Source organism: Leucoraja erinacea, chromosome 22 (genome assembly GCF_028641065.1).
Source record: "Leucoraja erinacea ecotype New England chromosome 22, Leri_hhj_1, whole genome shotgun sequence".
Classification (NCBI taxonomy): domain Eukaryota; kingdom Metazoa; phylum Chordata; class Chondrichthyes; order Rajiformes; family Rajidae; genus Leucoraja; species Leucoraja erinaceus.
The window spans coordinates 8627020-8641553 of NC_073398.1; the positions used below are offsets into that span (position 1 = coordinate 8627020).

The 14534-nt window shown below is 45.3% G+C and overlaps 1 protein-coding gene across 2 annotated transcripts in view; it reads right to left on the minus strand.

Moving 5' to 3' along the window:
- The window catches only part of LOC129707687 (phosphatidylinositol 4-phosphate 3-kinase C2 domain-containing subunit beta-like), a 177868-nt gene that overhangs the window by 144494 nt on the left and 18840 nt on the right, over positions 1–14534 (minus strand). For both annotated transcript variants that reach the window (XM_055652882.1, XM_055652883.1), the window contains exons 4-8: positions 10890–11047; positions 7092–7206; positions 4363–4474; positions 3013–3089; positions 936–999 (exon numbers count right to left, since the gene is read on the minus strand). In XM_055652882.1, coding sequence (XP_055508857.1) covers positions 936–999; positions 3013–3089; positions 4363–4474; positions 7092–7206; positions 10890–11047 — 526 coding nt within the window. The remainder of the gene's footprint in view (positions 1–935; positions 1000–3012; positions 3090–4362; positions 4475–7091; positions 7207–10889; positions 11048–14534) is intronic.

The following is a 14534-nucleotide window of genomic DNA, read 5'->3' on the forward strand; positions in this document are numbered from 1 at the left end:
GACAGCACAGGAACAGGCCCTTCAGCCCACAATGTCTGTGTCGAACATGATGCCGGTTTAAAATAATCTCTTCCACCTGCACGTGATTCATATCCCTCTCATTCCATTCCCTGCATGTACACGTGCCCCTCTGAAAACCTCTGAAACACCACTATCATATATCTGCCTCCACCACCACTCCCAGGCACCCTCCACCCTCTGTGTAAAGAACTTTCTCCGCACATCTCCTTTAAACTTTGCTGCGAAATAGGTTCTGAGTGTCTACCCTATCTATGACTCTCCTGGTTTGAATCGTGAATCTTTTCCATACATTGCATTCCCTGGAACATCAGGTGTTTCCTCGTCCTCTGATGTTGCAGGGAATGCAATCCAAGCTTGTCCATCCTCTCCTTATTATAGCTAATACCCTCTAATCCAGGCAGCATTCTGGTAAACCTCATCTTCATGCTCTTCAAAACCTCCACATCCTTGAACATCGCTCCTTGATGTTTCCACCTAAGGAAGCTGGGTCTGGCTGTCTATTTCATTGACCACAGAACAGAAACAGGCCTTTCGGCCCATAATATCCATGTGGAACATCGGGCGAGTTTAAACTATTGTTTCTGCCTGCACATGATCCATGTCCCTAATCCCTCCATTCCCTGCATGTCCATGTGCCTTTCCGAAAGCCTCTTAAACACCACTATCAAGATGTGTTGAATTGTGACTTCAATGGGGTTGGAGATTGCAACCTTCACGTGGTCCGCCCTGTTTCGACGAATGCAATCAACCTGACATGCACAATCAAATAAGATCAAATAGAACAAGTTGTCCTACAACTTTAGGCTGTGCACGCCACACACAAGAAGAAGAAGAAGTGACTTTAATTTCAGGGTTACCACAAATCATTTTAGCAACTGCAGATTAAATTTTATTTGCACATTTCACCACCTTACCTGACTGGATAATAAATTCCTCACTTCATCATGATAACTGTTAAGTTTTGCATTCAGAACTTTTCTGTGGAATTAAAATTTGGGTCGTTAAACAGAGCAAACTGAGGACATTTTATTAAATCCCATTAAATCTAAATTTCTTAATATTAAGAAAAAGAGTCTCCACAAAATATTAGATATAAAATAGCTGCTGAACCTTTTAATCATGACGTGTGGGGTTTGTAGGGTAAATGGCCTCTCTAAATTGCCCCTAGTGCGTAGGGATGCAAAAGGGAGATAACATAGAACTGGTCTGAACGGGTGATCGATGGTCAGCGTGGACTCGCTGGGCCGAAGGGCCTGTTTCCATGCTGTATCTTTGAACTGAATTAAATACAATGTGTATGTTCATGAGAAACAGGGGGCTTTGTAGTGACATGAAACCTCAAACTCCCCCTCTCCTCATTCCCCCTCTCTTCCCTGAACCCATTCCCCCTTCCCCCCAATCCCCATCCCCTTCCACCTATATTCTTCCCTCTGACTCTTCACGACACTTTAATCCTTATCTCCTTATCTCATACTTTTCGACATAGAGTCAGGTAGCATGGAAACAGGCCCTTCAGCCCAACTTTCCCATGCTGACCAAGATGCCCCATCTATGCTAGAACCATTAGCCCGTTTATCTTCTGTATAAATCAGCATCTTCAGTTCCTTCCCACATACGATGAAAGTAAGCATACCATCTGCCTTCATTACCAATCTATCTGAAGAAGGGTTTTGGCCCCAAACGTTGCCTTTTTCCTACGCTCCATAGATGCTGCCTCACCCGCTGAGTTTCTCCAGCAATTTTGTCTATCTACTTGTATTGCCACTCTCAGGGAGCTATGGACTTGGACCCCAAGATCCCTCTGTACATCAATGCTATCAAGCAGCTTGCCATTAAATATAGATTGGAAAGGGAGAGAAAGGAAAAGTTCATAATCCTGCTTTTAACCTTCTCTCCAAAGGCATTGTCAAGTCTCCACCTCAATGTGCCAGTGTTCAGAATTTCATCTCCATCTTTCCTGGGCATTGATTTAAACTCTGATTTCTCACCTACATTGCGAGGAGGATCTATCGTCATCAGATCCAATCACCCTACTCTTTTAAATCACTTTTCCGCTGGTAAATCTGGCACTATTTCTAAAGGTGCAAAGTGCTGGAGTAACTCAGCAGGTCATCTCCAGAGAACATGGATAGGCAACGTTTTGAGTCGGACGTTTTTGAGGACTAATTGAAGTGGGGAGAGAAAGCTGGGAAAGAGGTGGAAGTGGGTCAAAGCCTGGCGAGTGATGGGTGGATACAGGTGGGGGAGGGTTGATTGGCAAATGGGTCAACATAGACTAGAGAAGAAAAAACAAAAGGTTTTGCATAAGATCATTAAGGGCCTGTCCCACTTTCACGACCTAATTCACGACCTTTTTTACTCGTACTTTTATCATCAGGCTAGAAAAACGCCCCAACCTACTTGATGCCACGAGTACCTACGACTAGTATCACGGCCTGGTACGACCTGCCTATGATCTCCTGACGACCATGCTGAGAGTTTGAGTCAAGCGCAAACTCGGCAGAGGTCGTGAATTAGGTCGTGAAAGTGACACAGGCCCTTAAGTGCAATAGATAGGGTGAATGCACAGATTCTTTTGCCCAGAGTAGGGGAATCACGAACCAGAGGACATAGGTTAAGGGTGAAAAGGGAAAGGTTTATTAGGAATCTGAGGGTGTATGGAACAAGTTGCCAGAGGAGGTAGTTGAGGCAGGTACTATAACAACATTTAAAAGACATGGATTGCAACATGGATAAGTTTTAGAGGGATATGGGTCAAACGCGGGCAGATAGGACTCATGTAGATGGGGAATCTTGATCAGCATGGAGGTGTTGGGCTGAAGGGCCTGTTTCCATGCTGTACGACATAGATTGACTCCATGGTGCCAATCCAGAAAAACAGAAGTACAAATCAGCTACCAATGTATTTATCACAATATTTTGGACATCGTGCTGCAAATTGAGGATTCACATTTCGACTAAGGGACAGAGTTTTCATGCATCACCTCATACCTGGACAGGCCCACTCTACGTACACCGGTATCCATGACAACAGATTGGAGAGCCGTTAAATCCTGGTCATCCTTAATCTGTGGAGTAATTTGTAGGGTGTGGTTACATTGGAGCCAATTGTCCCTATTAGACACAAGGAACTGTAGAAGCTGGTTTACAAAAAAAGACACAAAGTGCTGGAATAACTCAGCGGCTCAGGCAGCATCCCTGGAGAACATGGATGGGTGACGTTTAGGGTTGTGACCCTTCTACAGGCTCATTCGACTAGGGTGGAGAAAGCTGGAAAGAGTGGTGGGAGCGGGGCAAAGCCTGCCAAGTGATAGGTGGATACAGGTGAGGGAAGGTTTCTTAGACAGATGGGTGGAATAAGTGACTCAATCAGTACAAACTGTACCACCATCAAATTAATCGAAAGGAAAAAAATCCTACATATGCCAGTCTGAAAAAGGGTCCCAACCCGAAATGTCACCTATCCATGTTTAAGAAAGAACTGCAGATGCTGGAAAAATGGAGGTAGATAAAAAATGCTGGAGAACCTCAGCGGGTGAGGCAGCATCTACGGAGAGAAGGAATTGGCAACGTTTCGGGTCGAGACCCTTCTTCAGACTCTTCAGTCGACCGAAACGTCACCAATTCCTTCTCTCCATAGATGCTGCCTCACCCGCTAAGTTTCTCCAGCATTTTTTGTCACCTATCCATGTTCTCCAGAGATGCCTGAGTCACTGTTACTCCAGCACTTTGTGTCTTTTTTTTTGTCAATCAGCATCTGTAGTTCCTTGTGTTTACATTAAACTAACCTCCTCTGCCTACAGATGATTCATTACCCCTCTGCTCTCTCCATATCCTGGCATATGAGAGATGGGGACACAAGGAACTGCAGATACTGATTACAACTAAAAAAGTGCATGTGTTGGAGTAACTCAATGGGCCAGCATCTCTGGAGAACATTTATAGGTGACATTTCAGGTCGGAGTTTGAGACTGATTATAGTAGGGTAGAGAAAGTTGGAAACAATGTTGGGGCAGGCCAACGCCTGCCAAGTAATACGTGAATACAGATGAGGGATACATCAATCAATACCCTCCTCACCTGTATCCACCTATCACTCGTCAGACTTTATCGCGCCTCACCTCTTTTCCAGCTTTCTTCCCTCTAGTCCATCAGTCTGAAGATGGGTCCCGACCCAAAATGTTGTCTATTCACGTTCTACAGAGATGCTGCCTGACCCTGCTGAGTTACTCCAGCACGTTGTGCCTTTCTCTGGTCATATGAGGGTGGGTTATTCCATCACATTCTGGGTATTAATCTCAAAGTAATGTGCATAAAGTGCAGAATAAAATCGTCACTCACAGTTCGAATCCACACTCGTTGAAGGTCCTTCTGTCGAATGAGTTGAAGCCTGATATCGTTTCCAAGTTTCAGGTAATACTGTAGACTCTCGTGACTTCCTAAAGTACAGGCACTGCAACAACAAGGTTACACTATGTACAGTCACCACACACTCTCATCAGAACAAAAGAGGCCATTCAATCACACAAATCCCTGAAGCTACTGGCAATATGAGCCCAACAACACTACTTTCCCAATCAGAAGGTGGAATGTTGAATGTTCCAATTCCAAATAAACATTTGATTGAAAACACACAGTCACTTTATTTTAGTGTTGCAGCCAAACACTAAGAACTCGTAGGATGCTCATATATTTTTAAAGATACAGCATGGAAACAGGCCCTTCAGCGCAACGAGCCTACACCGACCACCGATCACCTGTCCCACCTCACCAGTATCCACCTATCACTTATCAGGTTTTGACCCGCCCACCCCTTTCTTCCAGCTTTCTCAATCACAATCAGTCTGAGGATGAGAGTATGGAGGAGGAGAGGGAGGCAGGCTAACTGGAGGTGGGGGTTGAAAAACGATGGGAGAGATGGGGGGGGGGGGCACTGTTTTGGAGGGGGAGGGAAAGGTGGCGTGAGAAAGGAGGGTGAGGGGGGTATTCTTTGAAGTTGGAGAATTCAATGTTCATACCGTTTGCTTGTAAGCTACCCAAGCGGGATACAAGGTGCTATTCTTCCAGTTTGCATGTGGCCTCACACTGGCAATGAAGGAGGCCCAGGACAGTGGCACAGCGGTAGAGTTGCTGCCTTACAGCGCCAGAGACGCAGGTTCGATCCTGACTACGGTTGTTATCTGTACGTTCACCCTGTGACTGCGTGGGTTTTACTCCGGGTGCATCGGTTTCCTCCCACATTGCAGTGACGTGTCGTCTGAAGAAGGGTTCCGACCCAAAACATCACCTATTCTTATCCTCCAGAGATGTTGTCTGATCCGCTGAGTTACTCCAGCATTTTGTGCCTATCTTCGAGTTTGTAGGTTAGTTGGCTTCTGTCCCTAGTGTGTAGGATAGAAGTAGGGTAGGGGGTGATCACTGATTAGTGCAGACTCAGTGGGCTGAAGGGCCTGTTTCCATGCTGTATCTCTAAGCCAAACTAAACCAAATGAAGATAGACACAAAGTGCTGGAGTAACTCAGTGGGACAGGCAACATCTCTGGAGATTTGGAATGGGTGACGTTTCGGGTCGAGGGCCTTCCTCTGACTCCTTGGCTTAAACCAGCATCTGCAGTTCCATCATAAACTAAAGTAGGCCTGTTTACGAATGGGAAGGGGAGTTAAATCTTGTGCAAAGCTTGAAGTGCCGCCAGATAGTGGCTGAGCAAGCCACTTGGTTGTACCCTCGCATGGAATAACCGCTGGCCTTGTTAGTGAAAAACACAGCTTGAAAATAAATTATCAGGAGCATTTTGGAAAGCTGCACTTGTCGAAACCACAAAATTAAACGAGCTCCAATAAACCAAATCCAGGATTAATCCGGCAGGGGAGGAGAGAAAGCAATAAAACTTGATAGTTTCACACGTGGTTCTTGCTTCATAGAAATGATCAATTCACAAACACAAACCACTCTGCTATACGTTGTTCCCTGGAGTCCAAACACAAATCACTGCAGGTCAGAAATATTGGACTTGAATTATCTTTGATAATTTTGGGATCTTTGAGCTTCATCCCAAATTAGACGCAACACCTTTCCAACTAGATTTACGGGTAACTTAGTTAGAGGTTTGTGCAACTGGAAAATGAAATGTTAATTGGATCAGGCAATGAGGCATTGGTTCATGGTCTTTCAAGTTCTACAGGTGCAGTAACTAGTTTGCAGATTCAAGATGCAGACAGCGCACTGTTTAATCTCATCAATTTCGAGTTTCTTGCCTGCATGGGACCATTTGCCTTACTTGCCTCTGTACTGTAACTCATTATCCCCGGTCTCTGATATAATCCATTGGTCTCGGTCTAAAAAATTCCCAATCCATCCATTACATTGGGTACATTGTTTTAACTCTCCTCTATGGGAATGTCAGACCGACATGCATATCCATTTTCTTTGGTTCAGTTTAGTTCAGTTTAGTTTATTGACACGAGTACCGAGGTACAGTGAAATGCCTTTGTTGCGTGCTAACCAGTCAGCAGAAAGACAATACGTGATTACAATCGATCCATTTACAGTGTGTAGATACACGATAAGGGAATAACATTTAGTGCAAGGTAAGGCCAGCAAGGTAAGGCCATTCAAGGATAGTCCGAGGGCCACCAAAGAGGCAGATAGTAGTTTGGGATTGCTCTCTGGTTGTGGGAGGATGATTCAGTTGCCTGACACCAGCTGGGAAGAAACTTTCATTTTAGTTTAGAGATACATCGCAGAGGCAGGACCTTCGGTCCGCACCGACCAGCTATCCCCACACATTAACTCTATCCTACACACACTAGGGACCATTTATACTTGACACTTATTCCAATTTACACTTATTCCAATTAACCTACAAACCTGTACATCTTTGGACTGTGGGATGAAACCGTACAAACTCTGTTCGGACAGCACCCGTAGTCGGGATCGAACCCGGGTCTCCGGCGCTGCACGTGCTGTAATGCGGCAACTCTACTGCTGCGCCACCGTGTCGCCCTGTCCATGAATTTTATTTTATACTTTAATTCATTCGGCAAAAACAAATCAATTCCAATCAACTTACTTCTGCAAAACTTCCTTAGTATCGCAGAGCTTTAAAACATAATCGTTGCTGTCCTCAGCACTTTGTTGGGCATCGCACAGCGTGGCACGAATCAGTTCCTCGACCGTAGAGCCAGCTGGAAAGATTAAAGAGGATCAACGTGTTTAAAAGCTTCTCAGTTTTTGGCAGTACTCTCAACCATTGATACAAATCATTATTATAAAGTCAACCGAAGAAAGAAAATAAGCAGCTGGAGGAGGAATTCAGTGGGTCAGGCAGCAGGTGGAGGGAACAGACGTCCCGACCCGAAACGTCACCTATCCATGTTCTCCAAAGATAAACACAAAATGCTGGAGTAACTCAGCGGGTCAGGCATCATCGCTGGAGAAAAGGAATAGATGACGTTTTGGGCCCCATTTTCTGCCTGACCCGCTGAGTTACCCCAGGATTTTGTGTCTATCTTCAGTGTAAACCAGCATCTGCAGTTCCTTCGTACACATGTTCTCCAGAGGTGCTGCCTGACCTGCTGCGTTACTCCAGCAATTTCTGTCACTTTGTGCATTAACCAGCCTCTGCTGTTCTTTGTTTCCACAGTCAGATGATGTTTCAGCTTGGGATCCTTCTTCAGACTGTATCTACCACCAATGCAGTTTGTTTCCTGCTTAAGATTTCAGCATCTGCTGCCGTTTGTGTCTCCAACAAAATTATGGACATGCACACCCACTATCTTTCCCCTACCCTCCATCCCTTTCCACCTGGCATGGAAACAGACCCTTTGGCCCACCGAGTCCACACCGACAATCGATTACCCGTTCACACAAATTCTATGTTATCCCACTTTCACATCCACTCCCTACACAGTCGGGGTGAATTCACAGAGGTAAATTAACCTACAAATTCAGACGTCTTTGGGATGTGTGTGGCAATATCCCTGAAACTTATGCATATGAGCTGTGCTCATTCTCGCACATGCTCAGTAAATCAGTCAGTGACCTTTGACTTGGAAATAAATCATTCCTGTGTTTGATTCCAACACAAGTGTGTGCGCAGCCATCTTTCTCTGTACATTATGTACTAGCTTACTTATTTTATAAGCAGACAGATATCAAAACAGTGTGGGAGGAAACCGGAGCGCCCGGAGGAAACCCACGCGGTTGCAGGGAGAACGTGTAAACTCCACAGAGATCAGGATCAAACACGGGTCTATGATGCTGTGAGGTAGCAGCTCTACCATCTGCAACACTGCGATGAGGTAGTTGAGACAGGTGCAGTAACAATATTTATAAGTCTTTGACAGGTACATGTATACAAATCTAAACCTAGGGCTTAGATAGGACATTTTGATCAGCATGGGCGAGTTGGGCTGAAGGGCCAGTTTCCATGCTGTAATAGTGGAAATACATTTACTTTTGAGATACCGCGTGGAACCAGGCCCTTTGGCCCACTAAGTCCTCGCCAACTGGCGATCACCCCCATAAACTAGCCCTCTCCGTCTCACCAGGGCCAATTTGCAATTTTACAGATGTCCATTAACCTACAAACCTGTACGTCATTGGAATGTGGAAGGAAACCAGAGCACCCGAAGAAAACCCACATGACCACGGGGAGAACGTGCAAACTCCCCACGGGCAGGTCAGGATCGAACCCGGGTCTGTGGCCCTGTGAGGTAACAGCTCTACCCGCTGCACCATTGGGCCATCCTATTCCTATTCACTTCAAGCTGAAGTGGGATTTGAAGACCAGCTGCGGTCAAACAATTCACCACGCACGTTGAAACGTCAGATCGATTTTAAATTAACATTGTGAGAGGGCTGAAAATACACACGTTAATTTTTAGCTCAAAATGAACGACAGTATTGGGCCACTAACGCTGAAATAGCATCCCATGGGAAGGTCATTTCTTCACACTTAATTGCCTTCTGCACAGTGTTCTATTTATAACTCACTTGCTGGGCCAGAGCAAAGAGAATTTGCTTTGCATTTGGCCTGCTTTAGGGGTTCTTACTTTAATATATGTGTCGGCTCAACTGAGGTAGCTACATGCTTGTCTAACAGAAAGTGCAGCTCAGGAACAGGCCCTTCACCCCGCTAAGGGGTTTACCAGAATGCTGAAACAAGGAACTCCAGATGCTGTTATACCCAAAAATACACAAAGTGCAGGAGTAACTCATCTGGTCAGGCAGTATCTCTGGAGAACATGGATAGGTGACATTCTTCAGTCTTGATATAGTTCCGTGTCTCTGGATATGCTGTCTGACCTGCCGAGTGACTCCAGCAATTTGTGTCCTTTTGTGTAATAAACAGCATCTGCAGTTCTTTGTGTCTCCAATAGATTTGTCTAAATAGTTTAAATAGTTACTCCAGCATTTTATGCCCTTTACCAGAATGCTGCCTGGAATAAAGGGCATTAGATAGGGACTTTGTTTTTGATGTTTTTGTATTTATTGAACATTTTTTTTAACTATATCATCTATTAAGTACTGTGTTACTGTGTTTTCAGATCTGTTGGGCTGCTGCAAATAAGAACTTCATTGTTCCATTTAGGTACATCATATCATATACTTATTAAAACGCTGATCTTGTGTACATGTGTGTTTCTTTACATCTTCACGAAAACACTACACGGTAACGATAACATTTTTACATAGTCCGGTTGACATTTTTCCCGTCGAGGCCGGAATCACCTTATCTGAACATTTCATGCTTTATTACTCGACATAACTGAAAATGTTTCAAAATATCAAAAGACTTTGAATTTAAAACCATTTTTACTGTTAAAATCATTCCTCACAGCTTCCAACACACTTTGATACAAAATTGCAAGACAGGAACACTCTGAACTTTTCAGCTCAATGGCATATCACAGCAAGTGCACCTGACATTTGCAACAATGTTGCCATCATAGCTCCTGGCAGAACAGGAGGGGGAGGGTCAATTGGTATTGCAATTGGGGAAGTGCAAGTGAGATTTTTTTTCCAAGTCCAGTGCTGGGGGAGGCAGGTGAATGCTGGAATCTTATGTTTGGCAATGGGTTGAGTTGTGGGACCACTTCTCCCGTGGGGGCTACGGGTAGGGAATGGATGCGTTGGGAGCAGACTCAACGGGTCTGCACTGGGTCTAGTATGACAGTAAAACACTCTTGACTAGTTGTATGGAGAGGTTGGACAAACTTGGATTCTTTTCCCCTGTAGTTTCAGATGTTGAGGGGAGACCTGATGGAAGTATCCAGATTTATGAGAGGCATAGATAGGCTAGACGTTCAGAACCTTTTTCCCAGGCAAAAATGTCCAACACGAGAAGGCATAAATTAAAAATGGGAGGGGCCAAGTTTAAAGGAGATGGGACTTGTTGGTTGGTGTGGACAAGTTGGGCCAAAGGTTCAGTTTACATGCTGTATGACTATGACTATGAGATTTGCAGGACGTTTTTTTACACAGAGGATGTTGGGTGCCTGGAACATGCTGCCTGGGGTGGAGACAGATACGATAGTGGTGTTTAAGAGGCTTTTGGATAGGCGCATCATAAGTGAATCTGTAAAATTCTTTGCCACAGAAGGCTGTGTAGGCCAAGTCAATGGATATTTTTACCGCAGAGATTGAAAGATTCTTGATTAGCACGGGTGTCAGGGGTTATGGAGAGAAGGCAGAAGAATGGGGTTATAAGGGAGAGATAGATCAGCCATGATTGAATGGCGGTGTAGATGTGATGGGCCGAATGGGCTAATACTGCTCCTTTCACTTGTGACCTTATGTTCTATAAGAGAGTATGGCCTTTGGCGTTTGTAAAATAAGATTAATTGTATGTAAAACAGGCACCAACCGTATGGGAATGCTTGCATTGGCTCTGTAAAAGCCTCTGACACGATGGTTAGGGGGATACCGCAGACCCAGAGTAGCTCGTCGCGAAATGGGGAGATAATGCTGGGCATCAGACCGGAGTTGGACTGGGTCTCGGAACTCGGGTATTTAGCCGCCAACCTGAGCAAGAAAAAACACAACAATAAATACGAGAAAGAGAGACAGAGGAAAACCTGAATTTGTTGTCATTCAACCAGTAAAATACTTGAAAAGACACAAGGTGCTGGGGTAACTGAACGGGTCAGGCAGCTTCTCTGGAGAACATGGATAGGTGACGTTTCGGGTCGGTTCCCTAAAGAAGAGTCCCAACCCGAAATATTGCAACCCAATTTATTGAAGAAAGGTACACAAAAAAGCTGGAGAACCTCAGCGGGTGCAGCAGCATCTATGGAGCGATGGAAATAGGCAACGTTTCGGGCCGAAACCCTTCTTCAGACTGATCGGGGTGGGGGGAGGCGGGGAGAAGAAAGGAAAAAGGAGGAGGAGCCCGAAGGCTGGGGGATGGGTGGAGACAGCAGGAGGGCTGAGGAAGGGGAGGACGCAGCAAGGACTAACAAAATTGGGAGAATTCAATGTTCATGCCCCCAGGATGCAGACTCCCTAAGTTCCTCCAATTTCCGGTGTTACTCGCTCTGGCCATGGAGGAGACCCAGGACAGAGAGGTCGGATACGAAGTGGGAGGGGGAGTTGAGTGCTGAGCCACCGGGAGGTCATGTTGAAGAAATTATTGAAGAAAGGTCCTGGGCCGAAACTCCCTTCTATCCACGTTTTCCAGAGATGTTGCCCGACCCACATAGTTACTCCAGCACTTTGTGTCTTTCTTTGTAAACCAGCATCGACTGTTCCTTGTGTCCTCAATAAAATACTTGACTCTGTTTTGTGGCCCACTAACTATGTCAAAGAAATAAACCAGATATTTAAACAAAAGATAAACATGACTTAGGTTTATTATTGTCAAGTGTCCGGAGTTACGATGTAAAGCTTTGCTGTACGAGCTATGTAATCAGATCAGAAATACATGACATACATGAATACAATGAAGCCTAACGCAAAACAGGTCGAGTGAAGGGAAAGATACAGAGTGTCAAATATAGTTTTCAGCATTGTAGTGCATGTGTTCCTGAAAAAAAGGCCAATGTCAATCAGATAGACTGGAGCATCAGGACAGTACCCTAGTTTACAGGAAAGACAGTTCAGAAGCCTGATAACAGGGGGGAAGAAGCTGCTCCTGAATCTGCCGGACTCTGGTGGCACATTTCAAGCCTCTGTATCTTTAGTTTAGTTCAGAGATACATCATGGTTGCAGGCCCTTCGAACTGCCGTGTCCGCGCCGACCATCGATCACCCGTTCACACTAGTTCTATGTTGTCCCACTTCCACAAAGAGTCCCTACACAAATTTACAGAGACCAAATTAAACGACGAACCCTGATTTCATTGGGATGTCGGGGGAAAGCAGTGCACTCGGAGGAAACCCACACGGCCACAGAGAGAAGGTGCAAACTCCACACACACGGACAGACAGACAGCGCCTGAGGTCAGGATCGAACCCATGTCTCTGGCGCTGTGAGGCAGCGGCTCTACCAGCTGCGCTACTGTGCAGCGCCAACAGATTTGTTTGAAGCGCTGTCTTTTGCAGATTCCTTTCACCTTGTCCAACATGGGACAACATTGGTTTGTAGTTTCAGTTTAGTTTAGAGATAAAGCCAGGAGACAGGCTCTTCGGCCCACCGAGCCCGTGCTACCCATCTTCTGTGTGACGGGAGTGGGGAGAAGGAAAAGTACGACAGAGTTAACAGTATCGGTAAAATGAAAAGACTGGACATCTTTCATAGCTTTCATAACCGGAGAAACTTGGCAGCTGCTCAGATGGAAGATCAGTGGCCAGAAATGTCAGCTCGGTTCTCCTGTCCACAGATGGTATCTAATCTCCCTGGTGACCTCAGCATTTTCAATATTTACTCCTGATTTTCAGCAACTGCAATTTTTTTTTTTTGATTTTTAAATATGTTCATGGTTATCTTTTCTGAGAACTGCAAGCCACCTGGACAGGCTCTGAGGTCAGTACTGAGCACAGCTCAATAAGGCTTTCATGCGTTAAAAGCCTCTTGAATCAATCCATTTGACTGAAAGGTTTTAAGTGCTGATCCACGTGATTAGGTTTTGCTGACTTTGTAACGATTTCTCCCCAATTTAGGTTAGTTTAGTTTAGAGATACAGCACAGAAACAGGCCCTTCGGCCCACTGTGTCCATGCTGACCATTCCACATCCCAAGGACATGCAGGTTAGTGAGTTATTTCACCTAGTCATAGATTCACACAGCATGGAAATAGGCCCTTTGCTGCCATCAAGTCCATGCCGACCATTGATCACCCATTCACATGAGTTCTCTGTTATCCCACTTTCTCATCCACTCCCTACTCATACTGATGGCAGGAAAGGTTTAGAGGGATATTGGCCAAATATAGGAAGGATGTCAACAAAATAGAGGGAGTACAGAGGAGATTTACTAGAATGTTGCCTGGGTTTCAACAACTAAGTTACAGAGATAGGTTGAATAAGTTAGGTCTTTGTTCTCTGGAGCGCAGAAGGTTAAGGGGGGACTTGATAGAACTTTAAAATGATGAGAGGGATAGACAGAGTTGATGTGGACAAGCTTTTCCCTTTGAGAATAGGGAAGATTCAAACAAGAGGACATGACTTCAGAATTAAGGGACAGAAGTTTACTGGTAATATGAGGGGGAACTTCTTTACTCAGAGAGTGGTAGCGGTGTGGAATGAGCTTCCAGTGGAAGTGGTGGAGGCAGGTTCATTGGTATCATTTAAAAATAAATTGGATAGGCATATGGATGAGAAGGGAATGGAGGGTTATGGTATGAGTGCAGGCAGGTGGGACTAAGGGGAAAAAAAAGTTGTTCGGCACGGACTTGTAGGGCCGAGATGGCCTGTTTCCATGCTGTAATTGTTATATGGTTATATGGTTATAAATACAGGTGGGACTAGTGTAGAGGAGGCATTTTACTCAGCGTGGACCAGTGGGGCCATGGGGCAAGACTGCGTGACTGTGTGACTCCAGGCCAAATACCCTGCCAACTTGTACGCCTCAGGGATGTGGGAGAAAACTGGATCACCCAGAGGAATCCCACATGGCCACAACGTGTAAACTCCACACACTGACAGCACCGGAGGTCAGGGTTGAACCCAGGATCTCTGGCACGGTGAGGCAGCGGCTCTACCAGCTGCATCGGATGTGTTTGAAGAACAATCCTTTGAAGATTCCTTTCCCCTTCCCCTGTGCAACTTATGAACAAAGTTAGACAATATTGGTTTGTAGTTTTAGTATCGTTAAGAGACAGAGCGTAGAAACAGGCCCTTCGGCCAACCGAGTCCGCACCAGCCAGCGATCACCCTTTCAATAGTTCTATCCTACACACTAGGGACAATTTACAGAAGCCAATTAACCTTCAAACCTGTACGTCTTTGGAACGTGGAAGGAATCCGGAGCACCCTGAGAAAACCCAGGCAGTCACAGGGAGAACGCACAAAGTCCATGCAGACTGCTCCCGTAGTCTATGACCTTGAGTATTCCTGAACTGGAGGGATGAAT